This window comes from Mastigoproctus giganteus, chromosome 3, assembly GCF_048544385.1.
Source record: "Mastigoproctus giganteus isolate SK-2022 chromosome 3, ASM4854438v1, whole genome shotgun sequence".
Lineage (NCBI taxonomy): Eukaryota > Metazoa > Arthropoda > Arachnida > Uropygi > Thelyphonidae > Mastigoproctus > Mastigoproctus giganteus.
The window spans coordinates 165,109,446-165,128,220 of NC_143577.1; the positions used below are offsets into that span (position 1 = coordinate 165,109,446).

Sequence of the window (18,775 nt, forward strand, 5' to 3'; positions counted from 1 at the left end):
ACTGCTAAATACGGTCGATCTGCCAACCCGCACTGGACCAGCGTGGCAGATTATGGTCCATTTCTCTTAGCATGAATTGTTGAGGAGGCTTCCATCCTGCAGTGGGTTGATAATGGCTGCACTTTACTGTACTTTTATTGGACCATGATAATAAGTTCTAGTAGGCCGCCGTAGCCTAGTGGTCAGGCGCGCTGGTGCATAAGTACACGTGCCTTGAGTGACCGGCGTTCAAGCCCGTGACTACTGAATACGGTGCTGTTTCTTGTATTCTGTCTATTTGTGAACTCCTCTGACCGTTTGGTCGTCCCGGAGTATAAACAGAAAATTTATTATTATTATTTGCAGTTCTGGTTGATCCGAAATTACTTAACAGTTGTGCTGCCGATACAGCATGCGTTAGTTGTGTTCATATTTGATAAGATATATATTATGTTGTTTATATTTTGAATGTTGCACGTATGTTTCTTTGTATCTGCTAAATAATGTACCTAGTCGAGCGGTTCCCAAACTGTGCGCCGCGGCGCTTCAGTGAGCCACAGCTACCTCACAGGGGCACCGCGGGTTATTTTAAATTTTCCAAGGAAATACTGCGATACTCGACATCTGTCGGACACCGCGCGAACTACTAGCTCCAGGTAGTTCACAGTTTCAACATTACTTATTAAGTTGTTTGGAGCTAACTACTTAATAAACGGAACTGTTTGGTACTGTATTTCTTTTGGCTTAGAGGCGCCGTGAAAAATTACTGAGATACTAAGGGCGCTGTGAACCGAGAAAGTTTGAGAACCTGTGACCTAGTCTATTATATGAAGAAAAAAAAAAAAAAAAATCAGCATTATGTCAGTACTGTACCTGAAAGTATGTTACGAAGTCGTCGAGCCAACTGACTATGATATGGAAAATAAGTTTGATGCATTATTTATTGTTTAATTTTTCATTCTAAGAGGATCATTTATTCTATTTTTTTTTCTTCTGAAATAGTAGTTTGCATGAACTGTATTGGGCATTTATTCTTTGTAAAGGCTTTAGTTAAATATTGTATCTCTATTTCTAAGTATTCTTGTGCGTGACAAGATTTTATAACGTTGTAGATTTGATTGTATAATACTGATTTTTTCACAATGTAAGAGTGATGTGATTGAATATGTAAATATTTCCGTGTGTGTGTGTGTATGCATTTCCTGTAAATACGTTTAAACCTATGATTGCATTTGTAAATGTTAAGATTAAGGAAATTAACACTCTGATTTTCTTCTAATACAGGAAAAAAACAGTACAGGAAAAAAAAACACACAGGGAAATTTTTATACTTTTATTCCCATCACCCTTACAGTATGAAAAAAGATCAGTATTATACAATCAAATCTACGATGCCATACAATATTGTCACGCACAAGAAAACTTTGAAATAGAGAACTAACTTTTTAACTAAAGCCTTTACAAAGAGGAAATACCCGATACAGCAGCAAAAAAATAGAATAAATATCTCTCTTACAATGAAAAAATTAAATAATAATAATAAACAATGCATCAAAGTTATATTTCCAATATCACAGTCAATTAACTCGACGACTTTCTGACATATTTTCAGGTACTATTACATAATGCTGATTTTTCCCCCCATATAATAGACTAGGTACATTACTTAGCAGATACAAAGAAACATACGTACAACATTCAAGATATAAACAACGTAATATCTCCATAATATTCGGATCAACCAGAACTGCAAATACAGGAGCTTATTATCATGGTAATAGTCATCAATCTAATTATTACGCAACGGAGCCCAGCCAACACGCACAGTCACATAACCATAATCCTTAAATATATTCAGCAATAACCTTAATGAGGCTAAATTCTAATCACAAATTATTTCTATATGAAGCTTTGGCTATAAATTGGTTCCGTCAAAACTCACAAAATGAGATTCTTAATACGAAATTACCAACACAAACCTTTCGCCAATATGGTGTATAATCGTATAAAATTCCCAATACGTGCTTTAACAGAGCATCCTGGGAGTTAAGTGCACTTATAAAAAGTTCACTTCTCCATGACATAACCAACTGACGACGTTTTAACTCATAGGCTCTAGCTAAAATTGAATGACGAAAAGAAATTGCACTATAAGTCCTTGCTAAAATTAACATGGGTAATTAGGACCTTAGGACAACAGTGATTTACATAGAATATTTTAATATGGTGTGTGACCTGTAATACAAAACTTAGTTTTCTTGGTGTATTGTCCATCAGTTGATGACACAACACATGGAAACATTTTACTATTCCTCAGAAGATCAGTTTGTAAGAATTAGAGGTTTTAATACGCGATATTTTGACTGGTATATGCCGATGTGAAGGTTGGTCAGAATTGTTTTCATTATTACCAGCTTCTTTAAATACAGCTTTCCATTTAAACTGCAAAACAGTCAGACGTTTAACTTCCGCAGAAATCCCAAATTCCAAAGAAACATTTCTTGTTCTAACAGAAATCTTAATTTTCATTATTTTTTTCTCGTATTAAATTACTTATAATCACTGTAGCTTCCAGAATCGAATTACTGTTTACAAGCTTCTCTATGTACCTGCAGTCACTACTACATAATCTACAAATTTATTCACTGCCATTGTATAAAAAACGTTATGGGAATTTATTCTCTGCTTTACAAAATTAACAGAACTCGTAGAAAACGTGGTGTAACTCGTGCAGCTTGTGATGAAACCGGACAAAATTTGATATGGTGGTGTACCATAAAATAACAATTAAATGAGGAGACAGAGAAACTTAGACAGATACTGTAAGGACCCAGCCTTACAATAAATTATAAAGTTTGTTAAATATTGGAAGAATTAATTGTGGCGTATATAGTTAGTTTCAGTCAAATATCATTTGTTAAGAAACACTGAAATTCGAAGGTTAGTCCAAACACACCCAGTTAGTTAAATCTCGGTTGTAAAGGAATTCCTTAAGCGAGTCAGTAAGAGCAATCATAATGGACCGAAACAAATCCCACTTAAGACAGGAGCATATACACTATAGAAAGGGCGCTGAGTGCGGAAGTGGCCCTATTAATAAATTTCACGGTTCGACCTCTAGCAGGTGTGGGCGACGTAGTAATGGGGGTGAGGTCACAAAGAAAGCCTGAAACTCTCTTAGCTGACCGGAACTTACGTTTAATTTCTAGAAATTACCAGTAATTTCCAGATTATCGGAAGTTCGGTCACACTAGGAAAAGGAAAACACGCCCACGGTAAGGAAGGGAGACGAATAGGATCACGAAGGAAAGGATGGGGAAGTCAACGATTGGCCAGGAAGAAAGCGGTGGGAATTTTGAGAGAAAGGAGAGAAGGAAAGAAAAAATTGATACTGGGTTCATTGGGAGAGGAGTTCTTGTGGTGAAGAGAGTGAGAAGAGGAGTCGTGATCTAAGTTGGGCGGTGGAAGCAGTCCTGGGGAGATGGAAGCTGTAGTGGGAGAATTTATTATAAGAAATTATTTTGTGAAAGTCTAGAGTCGAAAGTATCGTTCCCTTGAAGAAGTTAATGCAATCTATGGAGGAAGAATGGTGAAACGCCTTAGAGGCAAATTTCTCGATTGAGCAGTTGAGTGACTAGTCGACCCGGAAGGTATCCCAGTCCTCGGACGCAACGCAGATGGAGGAAGAAAGGAGATAAGATCCGGTATTATCTTCAGCCGTGCAGTACCCGGTAGAGAAACCCAGGATAGATTACTGTGTTCCCCGGATGATCAACCTTTCGCTTTCCAGTCCTCACCCCGAGCTGATAGGAAGAGAGACCGAGCAGGGAGGAATACCAGACCATTGCGTAAGTGCTATAATAAGTACTGAGAATATAATTTGTAAAAAGAGGAACTAAGTTAATAATGAAAAGGACTCTAGGAGGACGCTATAAATTTTAAGAGAGAATGTCAAAGTACTAACTATATATATATATATATATATTTGAACGAGTGTAATACTTAAGGAGTGATAATTTAATTTAGTATAGAGATCAGAGTAATGCAATTTAAGAGTAAGTTAATCTGTAGTAGGAAGTAAAAAATTGTGTCCTTGAATTATTGTGAATGTTAAATTGCTGTGAGTATGACTTATTTGGGGTAGAAAATGATTAAACAGGTAAACAATTAAATGAGCATCTAGCCCTAATTATGAAATAGTGGATTAATTGAATGGAAAGGTAACTAAGTAAATTGGTTGGATATTGTTGACTGTTGACATGTTTGCAAGGAAGGATTCTTGAATGAATATATATGTATTTCCTAATAAGTTGGGAAACGAGCACTTATGAAATTATATTTTTGTCTGTTCATTGGCTGATGGTGGTTTATTGACTTACATGGACTGTTAAGGAGCAAAGAGACAGATTGTACGTTGTGAGGGTAATAAATGCCCGGACCTACTGAAATCTTTGTAGAGCAACATGAAGAGACACAATGATATATATATATATATATATATATATATATATATATGTAGATATATATAAGTATTAGGATTTAGTAGTTCTTTTGATAACAAGGTTGACTGTAAATTACAAGATATATACACATTTAAAAATTAGTAAAATAACAAGTGTCAAACTAAATACTGTATTCTGTTAAAGGTTATTGTAATTTTCTTATATATGATATGACAATAAAAAAAAAATTTTTATATTCTACATTCATGTGTGTGTGTCTGTCATTTCTAAACTCAGCCAGTCCAGTAGAAGAATACCTTATTATAGTTGGGGTCCCCGTGAGTCTGGGATTTTCTGAGATCAATCAAGTCAGGTGTTAAAGTGGGAGGGGTTAAAATAAGGGGATAAAACAAAATATATAATAATATATAACATAATATAATATAATTGAGGCCCCTTTCAGAATAGGATTTTCAGAATAATAAAATAACACAAATCCCCCCCCCACAATACAATGGACATTTATAAGGGTTGTATAAGAATTGCCAAAAACGGTCACATTACAGAAGTCTATGCAAGATGCTCCAAAATATGGTCACATGACGATATACGGCGTATGATCCCCTCCAATGGCTAAGCAGGCCTGACAACGATGAAACACGCTCACTATAAAGGTATCTATAATATTTTGTGGCAACAAATCCGATTCTTCTAACAGCGCAGACCTTAGCCCACCAAGTGACCGAGGAGTCGGCTGTCGTCATGCAATGCGACGCCCAAGAGTGATCGTGGTGCTGGCCACGGCAGTCGTTGGATATCTTCAGTTTCAAGATATTCCTCCACCACTTGAGCTCTATGTGCACTGCATTGCCGCGCGTTAGTAAATAAACTTGATGAATATGAGGTGCGTGTCAAGACATCAAAGGCAGATACTGTTGGGATATCAGAGACGTGGTGTCACACAGATATAAGAAATACAGGGTTGGAATTTGGAGAGTACAATGTGTGGAGAAGACATCTTGAATGGCTATAATTGTGTAGTAAAACCAAAAACACTCTTTTTCCAAAACTAACAAACTGTAGTAAGATTAGCATTTCTAAACGGTTTTCGGAGGGAAAAAAAAATAATTTAATGTTTCACTTTCTGTCACTGGACATGCATTTCATATTCATTCTACAAATATTTATCTTCATATGAAAAAGTTATACAAATTACCTTCGAAACTGGTCAGCATGATTTCTTGTATACTTAATTTGCTGCACAAGGCTGGATGAGAGGTTGCTGTGGGAGAGAAGTTTGTTAAATTGATGATAAAAGAAATATCCCATTTCATAGAGTGCGGTATTTACACGATTTTGCATTTCATAAAGTTCGCCCTGAGTTCTGGATATGTCTGTAAAAGAAATGCTCATGTCAGTCTGTGAATATTTAGCTACATTTTAATAACCTGCAGTTTTTTCTTTATGAATTGCTATGAATGAATAAATAAATAAATAATCTCTGGTGTAGAATCCATAGGTGTGCGCGCACACGTACACCTGATTTATTCACCATTTGTGCTTCAAAGCACAAACAAGAAATTAACGGGTGGAAGAGGTGTATTCTCACCAGAAAAAGACTTGGAGATCTCGGTGGCCAATGAGCGGGACCACCGCGGCCAATCCATCAGGAGAAAGTTCGATTTAGTTATTGTAACGCCAGACGGGTATAATGTGCTGGAGCTCCGTCATGCTAAAAGTACGTACCAATCCTTGTAGCCAAGGGAACAGCCTCCAATAATAGTGGAAGTTCGTATTGCAGAAATTCTAGGTAAATGGGCCCTGTAAGACGATTATGTAACACAACAGGCCCACTCAGGTGATCGTCCACGTTATCGCACCACACGTTTACAGAGAAGCGATGTTGAAATTTTTTTTCTACAGTGGCATGTGGATTTTCGTCTGACCACTTAGCACTGCCAGCACTTGCACTTTCTGTTGATCCCTTTCCCTTCATCATTGTAACAAGTAAATAGGAATGAAGAGAAGTTTCTGAAAATTTGTTTTTTATATGATTGAAGATTTTATATGATTGACTACCAGTGTCGTTTTTAGATACCACACCGCTGCTGCGTAGGTGATTGCTGGCAGGAAGGTTGTTTTATAGTAAAGCATCAGGGTTTTTTTCTTGAGTCCCCAATCTTTCCTTGTGATTCTGGTTACCAGTCCAAAGTATCCTCTGATTTTTCTTCTTATATGTTTCAGATGCGGCTGGAACGTCAGATTGTTATCTAGGATAACGCCCAGATACTTCAGTTGGCTCACAAATTTGATGGTTACATTGTTGATTTTAATTTTCGGGGGTCATCGTAGTTGTATACTCCCCTTTAGGAGGATCGATGAGGTCCTCAGAGATGATGTGCACAGAGGATGTCCGCAGGGTTATTTTTTAATAGTGTACGTTGATTTCCACTCTTTGCATTAAATAGCTTTCAATTACTTTGTATAGGTTAAGAGGCACCTCAGCCTCCCTCAACCTCGCCAGGACGCTTTTCCACCAAAGTGAGTCAAACACCCCAGCAAAGTCAACAGAAATGAGCAGCAGATACTTTCGTCTACAATCCTGGAATATCCTTAGCAAATTTCCCAGTGCGTCCACGGTTGAGTACCCTGGTGTGAAGCCATACTGGTTTCCGGCATGTAGGCTTCATAGTGTTTTATAACTCTCGCATGGAGTAATCTTTCAAACAATTTGCTTGCCACTGGGAGCAGTGCAATGGGTTGATATGAATCTGGATATTTTGGATTTTTGGTAGGATTTTTCAGTATTAGTTTTAAATTTCCAGTTTTTCCATGCAGTTTGGAAAAGTTCTGTTTCCAAGCATCTATTGTATAGTGTGAGGAGTAGGTACGGCTTGTATTCTACAGATTTCTTGAGTGTTTCAGGCTCAATAAGATAGAGGCCCGGGCATTTTCTATTTCTGACCCTACTAGTGGCCATGCTAAGTTCATTCAGGGTGAAGGGGGGGGGGGCTCAGTCGCCTGGTTACTGTAGTTATCGTTTCTGTTGCTGAGCTGGCAAGATTGGCATATCTGGTTTTTGATATATTGTGTCGAGTATGTTATTCATCGACTGCTCCCAGGTCGTGGTAAGATCTCCCTGCCGAGTCCTAGTGGTAGCAATTACCTCTCCCCCCTAGGCTGTCTATTAGTGGTTACCTTGTAGACAATGACCCAGGGGTCAGCGTTCCGTGCTGTGGAAACCAAGGATTGCAAAGAGCGTCTTTTACTTGCTTTATGGCGTCAGTGTACCGGTTTCTGATTTGTCTATATCTTTGCCTCAGGGCTTCGACCTCATTTGCTGGCCATGTTCTTCGGGCCCTCTGGAAGTCCTTCCTACTCTTGTTCATTTGTCGCCAGAGCATGGCAATGTCCCAGGTCCACCAGGGGACCACGCCCAGCCAGGGGTGTTTCTTCATGATAGTTTGGTTGCTGATGTCTATCATCAGTTTAGTAGTTGTCTTCTGCAGTTCGTTCCGATTGTTCTGTGGATCCAGGGACGAAGGTTTGTTGTTAACCGTTGTAGTTAATAGCTCTTTGTATTGGGGCAATCTGCCTAGGCAACTGCGTATCTGTGGCGTGTTTGTATATCTGCTGCTGTTCTTGGCAACATTCTTGTTACTTTGCAGGTGATGACTCGATGGTCCGAGGTGGTCCAAGCGTCCTCCACCCTCCAGTCGGTCACGTGGTTCGCTAGGTTCCTAGTTGCTAGTGTGATGTCGATAGTGGCCTTCCAGAGGGTATTGTAGATGTTGGCAGCTGGTGCGGTTGGTTCAGTACAGCAAACCGGGATCCTATCAGATGGTTTTCGAGTTGCTGCCCGTTTGCTGTTCCTCTTCTATCGGCATGTAGACATGTATAGTGCCTTATGTAAGGCGGCTCCCAAACGCTAGTTCAACTCCGCCGTGGTACACTGTGATGTTACAAAAACTCTACAGAAAGGCCAGAAATGTGTGTAATGCTAGGTTTGTGTCGTGGATGATTAATAGGATAACCATTTCCTCCTGCTCAGCAAGAACAGTAAATTTCCGTTGATAAGGTTAAAACATACAGTAGTGTAGTTAAGGAAAGTATAAGTGATGGTAATGAAGACAGTGAAATTGGTAATATATGTGGGGGGGAGGGGGAAATAATAAGCAGAAACAGGTGAACACTTTAATATTAAGGGCAGATGTTAATGCACAGTTTACGACTAGTCAGGAGGTCATAGAAGTGGTATTAAATGCCTTAAAGGATGATTTTAAGGAAATTAAAGTGAGAAACCTGCGAACAATACGAAATAAAGGTGTTTTGATAGAAACAGACAATATTTGAACAAAATAATAGGTTCAGAGACTTTAGTTAGTAAGGGTATTAATTATGATAAGTTTAAAACAAATAATCCTTCCATACTGGTGTATGATATACCCAAGAATATCACGAGAGATGAGATAGTTGAGGACTTATATGTAAAGAATTTGAAGTACTAAGGTTACGATCTCGAAGAGGTAAAGAATGGAGTTGTATTTAGATTTAATAGTGGAAACAAGTTAAATTTGACTAACTGGGTTATTGGGGTGGCTCCAGAGTTGTTAAAATGTTTGTTTCTGAGAGACAGAATATTTTGAGGGTTTTCCTCCTATAAGTTTAGAAAATTCACAGTTGTGACCAAATGTTTAAAATGTTTGGGATATGGCCACTCTGCCCAGTACCGTAATCATAAAACAATGTCATGTGGTCATTGGGCTGAAGGGGGGGGGGGCATATTTATGCTGACTGTCAGCGCAGGGACCAACATTCAAATTGTGTTAACTGTAAGCGTAGAGGTCGTGACTGTGAACACTCTGTAAAAGATGTAAAATGTCCAGAATATGTTAAAGCCCTTGAATTAGCAATTACGCGCATAAATTATGGATAATGATGATAACGATTGTATTAAACAGTTTTGGTTAGCACATAATAGTAATAATATCAGATATTAAACATAGTTCAATTGAATGGACAAAGGTCTCGCATGGTAATGAATGAAATTAGAATATATGCAATGGAAAACCGGTGTGACATACTTTGTTTGCAGGAACAATATGCATTACAGCATGAGCGGAGTTATAGATTGGTAGGTTTTCCTGTAACTGCTAAGAGTGAGGCCATGAGTAGCAATAGTTATTTTTAATAGGAATTTAAACATAACTGTGTATCAGGGTTGTGCAATCAAGACATTGTTTGCATTCATGTTGTTATGCCTGACATTTCATTTTATTTATTGTATTCTGACATTTCATTTATTATTTATTGTATTGTTTTCCAACAGATAATATTGAATATTTCATTTCATATATGGAAGGTGCATTGGCACAAATAGGTTATGGCAATGTATTATTGGCTTTTGACATAAATGCTAAATCCAATATGTGGTTCAGTGATATGACTGATAACAGGGTAATGTGTATGGAGGATTTTATAATATCAAATAATTTAGTTGTACTTAATGAATCACAACAACCGTATACTTTTAGCAATGTACATGGACAATCGAACATTGATTTGACATTGGCTTCACCAGATTTTGTAAAGAGGGTGTGTCACTGGGTTGTTGATGAGAATGTAACAGTGACAACCGAGCTATATTATTTCATGTAAATGTAGGGTATATAGTAAGACTTATTATATTAAAATCAATGAGCAGATGAGGTTTGCATATAAAAAGATAAATTGGGAAAAATTTAATGATTCCTTGCAGTTGGTTTTTGGTAATGATAAATATCTGGCTCTCAATACTATGAATGCCACAGATTATGCATTTTATATTCAAAGTGTACTTTTTGAAGCTTTGAAGTATGCAGCTAGGAAAGCCACGGATAAGCAAGTACCATGGTAGTCTGAACAACTGAAAATTTTAAGCCGAGATATTTTTTCGGCCAGGAAGCAATTTCAAAGATATAGGTCTCGTGATATAGAAGAGGCTAACTATTATAAGGAAATATATAGGTGTAAAAGGAGGGAATATCATAGGGCTATTTATCAGCATAAGTTAAGATCACGGCAGAATTTGGTAAGAACTGCAGGAAACAGTAACCCTTGGGGACTACTGTATAAGTTGACCATTACTAAAAAGATAGAGCAGGATGTATTTCACACAGTAATAGTAGATGGTAGGAAAACAGTTAGTTGGAGACTACTATTCAAGTTGTCATAGACAAACTATTTCCCGAGGATTGTGTAAGTAATGGTACTCTTGAACAGTGTGAGATAAGAGCAGAGAATAGAGATTATGTCAACAATGAGGATATCTCTCTTTTTACAGCAGAGGAGTTACTTGTAGTCAGTAAACAGATAAATGTTGATAAGACTCCGGGGATTGATTTAATTGAGAACAACAGTATCAGTAAGTTATTAGAGATATACCCTCCACTTCTGCTTAATATGTATAACAAATGTCTGTTGGAAGGCACATTTTCTGTTTTCTGGAAATGTGCCCGTCTGAAATTGTTGCAAAAACCAGGTAAAGTAAAACAAGCCCCAGGAGCTTTCGACCAATATCGCTGTTACCTAACCTAGGCAAGTTGTTTGAGAGATTGATTTTCCAGCGATTAAGTGAATTCATGAATTTACACCACATTGAGTCGGCATTTCAGTATGGTTTTAGAAAACTCAAATCTACTGAGGATGCGATTAATGATTTAGTGCTTTATGTTAAAAATGCAGACAGTAAATATGTTCTTTCTCTTTTCATTGACTTTGCAGGAGCTTTTGATTCAGTCTGGCACGAGAGTATTCTTTACTCGTTAAGACAGCTCCATTGTCCAGGGAAAATATACCGGGTTGTAATAAGCTATTTAACTTCAAGGCAGATAATTGTAAGGGCACAGTATTTAACTTATAGGAAATTAGTGTCTAGGGGATGCCCACAGGGATCTGTGTTGGGTCCCCTATTTTCGAATTTGGTCCTGAACCAATGGCTTAAATTGAGACAAACAGTTTTCCATAAAATAGCACTTGCTGATGATCTGCTTATCTGTGTGCCTGGTAACTCACGAAGGGATATTGAAGAGAAGGCTGCAATGGTTCTTTAGAAGAGTCTAACATCATGGGCTACTGTAAATAAATTAACAGTTTCAGAATTAAAAACAGTCATATTAGTTAAAGGTCACCTTGATATCAATTGACCACCAAATATTTTGTTAAATTGTAAGCAAATTAAATTTTTTACCCAAACTAAGTTCTAGGTGTTTTATTAGATGTTAGATTAACTTTAGTTCCACATCTGAATTATTTGATGAATAAAATTAAGCGTTTTAGTGCAACAGTAATACGGATTTCTAGATCACAATGGGGGTTACGTAGATCAGTTTTAAATCTTTATTATACGGCAGTTTTTCTGCCAATAGTGACTTATGTATCATCAGTGTTGCTAACTTGTGTGAATAAGATTAAGTTTAAAGCCAAGTTAAATTCTGTGCAAAAAACAATGCTGTTGGCAATTCAGAGGACTTGCAGAACAGTGTCAACAAATGCCCTGCAGGTATTAGCGGACCACTAGATCACGTGCCGTTAGATCTTTTTATAATATATAGAGCTTTCTGTTACCATATTAGGAAGCATAATAATTTCACGTGCTTAAACATTGTGTGTGACCTTAACATTCACCCTAAGGTTGAAAAGAAAAGAATATATGCGAAGTTAATGGAAATCTGGCAAGCCAGATGGATGGATAGTATTACTGGTGCGGTCACCAGACATTTTATTCCAAATGTTTCTTTTTCATGTTTTAAACTGAACAAGTGGTTTTTTCATAGTATGGAGACTTCTTTTTTATTAATAGGGCATGGTTCTTTGAATAGTAAATTATATTATTTTGGATTAAAGTCAAACCCTTACTGTGTATGTGGTGTTGAAGAAACTTGGTGCCATGTATTGTATGAGAATTACAGAGCTCAATTAAAGAATGTAATTAGTGATTTTAGAAATGAAATCACTACTAAGGAAATGAAAATAACTACTTATCAGATTATAATAAGTTTGTTGCTTTATAAAGGTTTGCTATTTCTGTATTTCTAAAAAGAAGACAGTTATCAGCCTGGATATTTGTAAACTAATAGCTGTTTATAGTATAGATTTTTTTCCCTCTCTCCCCCATCCTATTTTTATCCTGTTTTTTTTTTATTTATTTTTATTTTTATTTTTTATTTAGTTTATTATTACTTTTTTGTTGTTGTTATTTTTTTGTTTGCTGGCACAGTAGAAATTAACATAGTGCGGGATAAATTGCCAGAGTGAGATTTGGGTGGGGGGGGGCAGAGATTTTTTTCCTACCACCCTGGTCGTTTTTTTTTTTTTTTGGCTGTGTTTGCTGGTACTATGTAAGTAACTAAGTGCGGGATTGTAGACCAGGAAGGTGTTTTTTTGTTTTTTTTTGTAAATGTTATTTTTTATTAGTATTTTTTTTTATTATTATATTTATTTTTTTTTTTTTTTCTGGCTCCCGGGCTTGGGCGGCTTGGGGGTGGGATTGCTGGCGCCCTCTGGTCTAGCACTTCTACCAGAGGGTGCGGGAATTTTGTGCGTTCACCATAGACAGTACAGTAGACCTAGGCCCAGCTCCACGTACATAAGGACGAGCATCAGGTACCAGTTATCCTAGGTGATGACTACTCTCTGGCGGCTGGGTATCCTGTATAAGGATAATAAAATCAGGGATATTAGGTGGATTTGGACAAATGTCTAGGGACCACCAAAGACAATAATAATAATAAATATATTTGTGTCGTGTAAGTGTTTGTTATGTTGTTTAGTTGTTTCTGGCCGCTTTGCTATCAGGAAGCAACAAGCACCAGGGTGGTGCGCCCTGATACCCGTCTACGCTGCGAGGAGGGGAGCCGCAACTGAGCGCGAACTGCAGCAAACCTCGAGTGTCAGGTACTGAATGTCGAAATCATTCAAAGTATGAGCAAATAAAGTTAATTTTAACAATAAATTAAAAAATAATAATAATAATAAAATAATCAGACAAATTAAAGATAAAAATAAATAAATAATGAATAAATAAAATGGGGGAAAAAATAATATAAAATAATCCTGCACCAGTGTGCAGGATAATTTTTTATTATGCAGACCGGCCTGAGGTTAGCAGGAAATAGAAGTCAAGAAGACAGTGATGCCACTCGGCGTCATACACGTTTGTTAACCAACTGTCCAAGTCGAAGGTGGTGGTGAAGATGGTACTTGAGCTAAAAAAAAAAAAAAAAAAAAAAATGGTGGTAGTGACGATGGTGGTGGTATCACAAGATGGCGATGATAGAGATGCTGGTCTGGACTGGAGGTAGAGCTGGAATAGGAGTAGTTCCTGAAACTGGGGCACTACTGATGATTTGTCCACGTCTGGCAAAGGCTTTATGTGCAAAATCTTGCAGAAGATGAAATTTTTCTTTGGAGTCCAAGAGAGAAGACTCATTGCCTGGGGAGAATGGTTCATACAGAGTAAACAGAGGCTGACGTAGATCCAAGTAATATGGACAGGTGAAAAGAACATGCTGCCAGTCTTCTGGGCTGCCACAGTTACAGAGGAATGAATCAGACAGGTTAAACATAGCAAGTTTAGCACGAAGGGAACCATGGCCAGTTAGAAGAAAAAGAGTGCAGAGACTCGGACTGAACCATTTTAGAATAGACTTCTGTAAAGCAAAGGACACAGATGGAATAAATTTTCTTGTGACCGTACCTTTTGAAGAAGAAGACCACCAATCGTGCCAGAGTTGAACCAGTGGTTCCAGCAATGAGCTTTTTCGGTTTTAGGATCGCAGTGGATATTAACAGTGAAGTCTAAAATGTCAACTGGAATGGCATGTCTAAGGTAATAGCAAAAACCTCGATAAGCGATTTGGAGATCCAGAGGTCGGCTGTAGCGCTGTGCTATAGTGGAAAGCGACAGTTTACATCCGCTCCTATAATTATTTTTTCATTCAGTAGAGTGTTTTGGAGACAGCGCAGGTAGTTGATTGTGGTCTCAATTTCCTGTCCTGTCCTGCTGTAAAGAGCCACTACATATAGGGAGCCTAGTGCTAACAAATCAATACAAATGTTAATCGTATTTAGCAGTCACGGGCTTGAACCCCGGTCCATTCAAAGAGCGTGTGCTACTGCACTCGCGCTCCTGACCACTCGGCTAAGGTGTAAGGTAAGGTGTAAAGTATATTGATGTCATGCGGCACCAGTAGTTTCCCCCATCTCCGCGTTGCTTTCATTGTGGGTGTACCAGTTTGCTGGGAATGCCAGAGATTTAAAAGTGTGTGGGTATTGTACATGTGTAATGTCATGTACCGTTGTTCATCTGATCATTTAGCCGCTGGGCCCCTGCTGGAGCCCAACGTTGCCCCACCTTCGCCCCGTGGAGGCAGACCAGGAACCCAGTAGACTTAGTTACTCTGGCAGGTCTTGCCGCTTAGTTTCCTGAGATTTCGGCGGCTAGGACCTAAAAAAAAAAAAAATCATAATACCGTATATATATGTATAAATATACACATGTATATACTCATTTCGCTTGTCCGCATACAACATACGTTGTATGCCTGTACACACCGCTGGGGGATTTGATATTACGTAGATGGATAGGCCAAGACTGGGCGAAGATTATTTTGAGTGTTGTTAAATTTAGTGTGTGGGGCGTTCGCGTTGTATATAGATAGAGTAGGAGGGGAGACAGAAGACTGGGGGGTAAAGACAGAAATATTCGAGCGATAGAGGCGGTGCCCCCAGTTGGTCAGTGGTGTCTCCTCCCCGCCGTGGTAGGGTTGGAAAGGAATCGAGTCAGGTGCTCGATTCTGGTCCCCAACAAGGCTTGATGGCAACGAAGCTGCATGGTTCAGGTCCGTGTGGCCCTTTTGCAGATTCAGGGTTCAGTCAGTCGCAGAGTTGTAGACCATGTCCTTTTATTCTCGTTAGAGGTATGGAATTTGTTGTGGGAATAGTAGCTTGTCCCATTTAGTTTCCAGTTGTGTTGTTATTTGCTTGTTGGGTAAGGTGTAAGGTATATTGATGTCATGCGGCACCAGGGGTTTCCCCCATTTGGGTACGTCAGGCCTAGCCTAGTGCTGTAATGAGCTGGGCACAGTTCAGTTATTTTTGTGGCAGTGGTATTGGTGTTTCTGACTGGGACCGCCGCCCATGGGGGACTAAAGTAGTGCCGCCCTGCATAAGATACTATACATGTCACCTTTCACGATCTGCATTTGTTTGTGGGACGCATACGTATATGTTGCGCCTCTGTGGAACATTTATGCGCGTATGCGTATATGTTTTTGTTCTTATCGCTTTTAGTACTTTTATTACTTTTACCATTTATCTGTATATATTTTATTCTTAATAAGTTACTGTACATTGTATTTCTTCTTTACTGTATTTTTAATAGTTTTATTTTGTACTTAGAACTTGATGCCATATTTGCTTCCCTAGGCTTCGTGCAAATTATTACTAGCCCAACGAAAGGTAATAACACACTCGACGTCTTATTCCATAATCTTGCCAGCATCTCTGTGATCACATTTCCTTTTAAATTCTATTCTGGCCTCAATCCTATCGCATGTGATAGGATTGAGGGTTCCTTAAGGTATTTGAAAAAGCAATTCAGCTCTCCATTGCAGACCATTGTTTCAATCACAGGCTCTCCTCCCTATTGTGATTAAGGGGAGATCTACTAATAGCAACCTCTTATCCGAATCCAGAAAGCCCTCAACGACAGGACACAGCTTGATGTCATTTTCTTTGATATAAGAGCGGCCTATGATAAATTAGACATAACAGCTCTAATTACCATTCTCCAGCAGTACGGTACTTCAACATTACAGGAAATACTCTCGGCATCATTAAATCAATCATGGAGCACAGACATCTCATCATCTCACATTGCAGCTTTAGGGAAAAATGCGCTACTAATAGGAGTGTCCCATCATGAACCCTATTTGCCTCAGCGCCCTTTCTGGCATCCCAAACTGACTTCCAGTCATACGCTGATGACCTGAAACTTTACATCACATCTTCTGAACAAAATCAGGTTCTTAGCACTACTCTGCTGGCAAATAAAAAGATCAACAACATTTATACAATTTGAACAATATCTGGCCTCAATCGGATTGCAGATTAATCAAGCAAATACAGCTCAAACGTCTTTTACCTGGAAGAAGTCGCGCAATGATATTAAATATCACCATCAATGGATCACATATTCAGAAAGTTAAAGCACACAAGGATCTCAGGTTAGTATGAGATGAGGGGCTGACATTCCAGGTTCACCCCCTGAACACAAAAACAAAAATGTGCTCTGCTATTTGGGCGATCATCCAGGAACTAACGCGGATTCATGACGTTGACTTGATAAAGAAATCCAGAAATTTCTTCAATGTCTGGGACAGAGACATCGTTCTTTCATTGTCTCTGTCCTATACCTCTTTATACATTTGCAACTAATTGGTCCTCTGCCCCTACAACACACTTCAAGTTCCTCAGCCTGGAATACTGTCTCCTGAAATGGTTAGCTGCTGCAACAGATTGCAGCAGCTAACCTTCTTGCACTGGCCAGACTAATCACAGGACGACTTGACGCCCTTAATATCACTGACCTGATAAAAACTCCCCGAATTGCCGGAAGAAGTCAAGTGGACCTAAGGCTCTCACTCAGAATCAGTTTCAACAACCTCAAAGGCTTGAGACGTATGTTACCAGGAACAGGGCCGTGCAAATGGGAGTGCACTGGATGCGCCGCACCAGGACCCCAACATGTGTATTTTTTTTTTTTTTTTGCGTCAACGTAAATAAACAAGGTTTCTTAACCCTTTTGCATCCGGGCCCCAAGTACCTTTGTACGGTCCTGCTGTTTAAAAAAACAGCAGGACCGTACAAATGAAACTAAAGTTCCTTTTTTAGCAGCATTCACACTTACACATAATCCAGAACGTGCAGAAATATCGACAAAATCAAGGAAGTAGTACGTGTACGTTTCTGCTAGTGACGGAATTTTACAATTTTGACACGTCGGCATCTACGGGGAGGGGAGAGCATTTGTTTTCGGTATAGGCTACATCTCAATATAGATATTGCCTATATTGAAAACGAGACAAGCTTGTTAGGGATTCCGTCAAGCCTACTGAGTTTCAAATGTTTGGCTTAGAGATTCTTCCATTGATCAGTTTGTATCGAGATCAGTGAGTTTTTTTTTTTTTTTTTCCTGTTAATTATTGCAGGAAATCTGGAAAAATTAAACTTTGTCCATCGGTGTGGTGGTGCACCTGCTGCGGCGGGAGTAGACATTTCCACGTAGTTTCTTCGGAGAAACACATACATGGGAATAACTAATTCTGAGAATAAATAAATATTATCTTTATTGTAAGGTTCATAGGTACACACAGGTACGCTAACTTTACAAACCCTTCACGGCACTAAGCCAGGGGTTAACAAGCAGCGGCAGAGATACCATCTCAACGGAATAGATAGATTAAAAAATATTACACTCGACGTATATTTTTGGAAAAAATAATCGAGCCTATTGAAATAAACCTGAAAAAAAAAAAAAAAAAAAAAAAAAAAAAAAAACTTTACATAAAATACTAAAATAACCCCAAAAATTATGCCAATGTTAGCGATGCTTCAAAATCCTCGTGGAAATCATTGTCAAGTCGAATTTCGGAGACTTGCATAGTAGGTCGTCTTTTATTCTTAAGAAAATGCTTTGATAATGCTTCATTGTTAAAGCATTTCCAGCGCTGCCATCATTATACTTGAGGTTAAGAAATAAATCATTCTTATAAATTAGCAGTAAGAATGCTTTTGTTTTTGGTTTTTAGTAGCATCATCAACTTAGACGATATTGTTGTGATACCGTTGTGTATTTTGTCTGTACAAATGTATGCTCATGATTTGCATGTGCATATGAAAATCGGTCCATTAACATACGGGCTGAGGCTCAGAATAACTTATTTAAAAAAACCCAGCTCCCTCTGTCTGAGATGAATGCTTTTTGAAGTACAATGCATGTAAGTAATATGAAGTTCACATTTTCCATTTCATCAAAGCAAGAAAGAATTAAGAAAATTATTTTTAAAACGAGCTTTTGCTTCTTGGATCCTACCTGTAAAAATGTCCTCTGTTGCATCATACTCCTTTAGTTGTTTACGTGACCTAAAAATTATAAGGTAAAAAAAAAGAAAAGTGTCTTATCTATTTTTACTAGTGTCCATCGTAAGATTTAAAATCATACAGAGAAAATATTAATGAAATAGTAATATATATTTATTTTCTTACAATAAAAAAATAATAATAATATTTAGATTATTTTTTGTTAAAAAAAC

The 18,775-nt window shown here is 38.2% G+C and overlaps 1 protein-coding gene across 1 annotated transcript in view; it reads right to left on the minus strand.

Moving 5' to 3' along the window:
• LOC150088385 (alpha-(1,6)-fucosyltransferase-like) overlaps positions 1 to 18,775 on the minus strand; it is a 118,502-nt gene that overhangs the window by 51,388 nt on the left and 48,339 nt on the right. The window contains exons 3-4 of the mRNA XM_090370143.1: positions 18,556 to 18,605; positions 5,638 to 5,815 (exon numbers count right to left, since the gene is read on the minus strand). Of these exons, the coding sequence (XP_090226269.1) occupies positions 5,638 to 5,815; positions 18,556 to 18,605 (228 nt within the window). The remainder of the gene's footprint in view (positions 1 to 5,637; positions 5,816 to 18,555; positions 18,606 to 18,775) is intronic.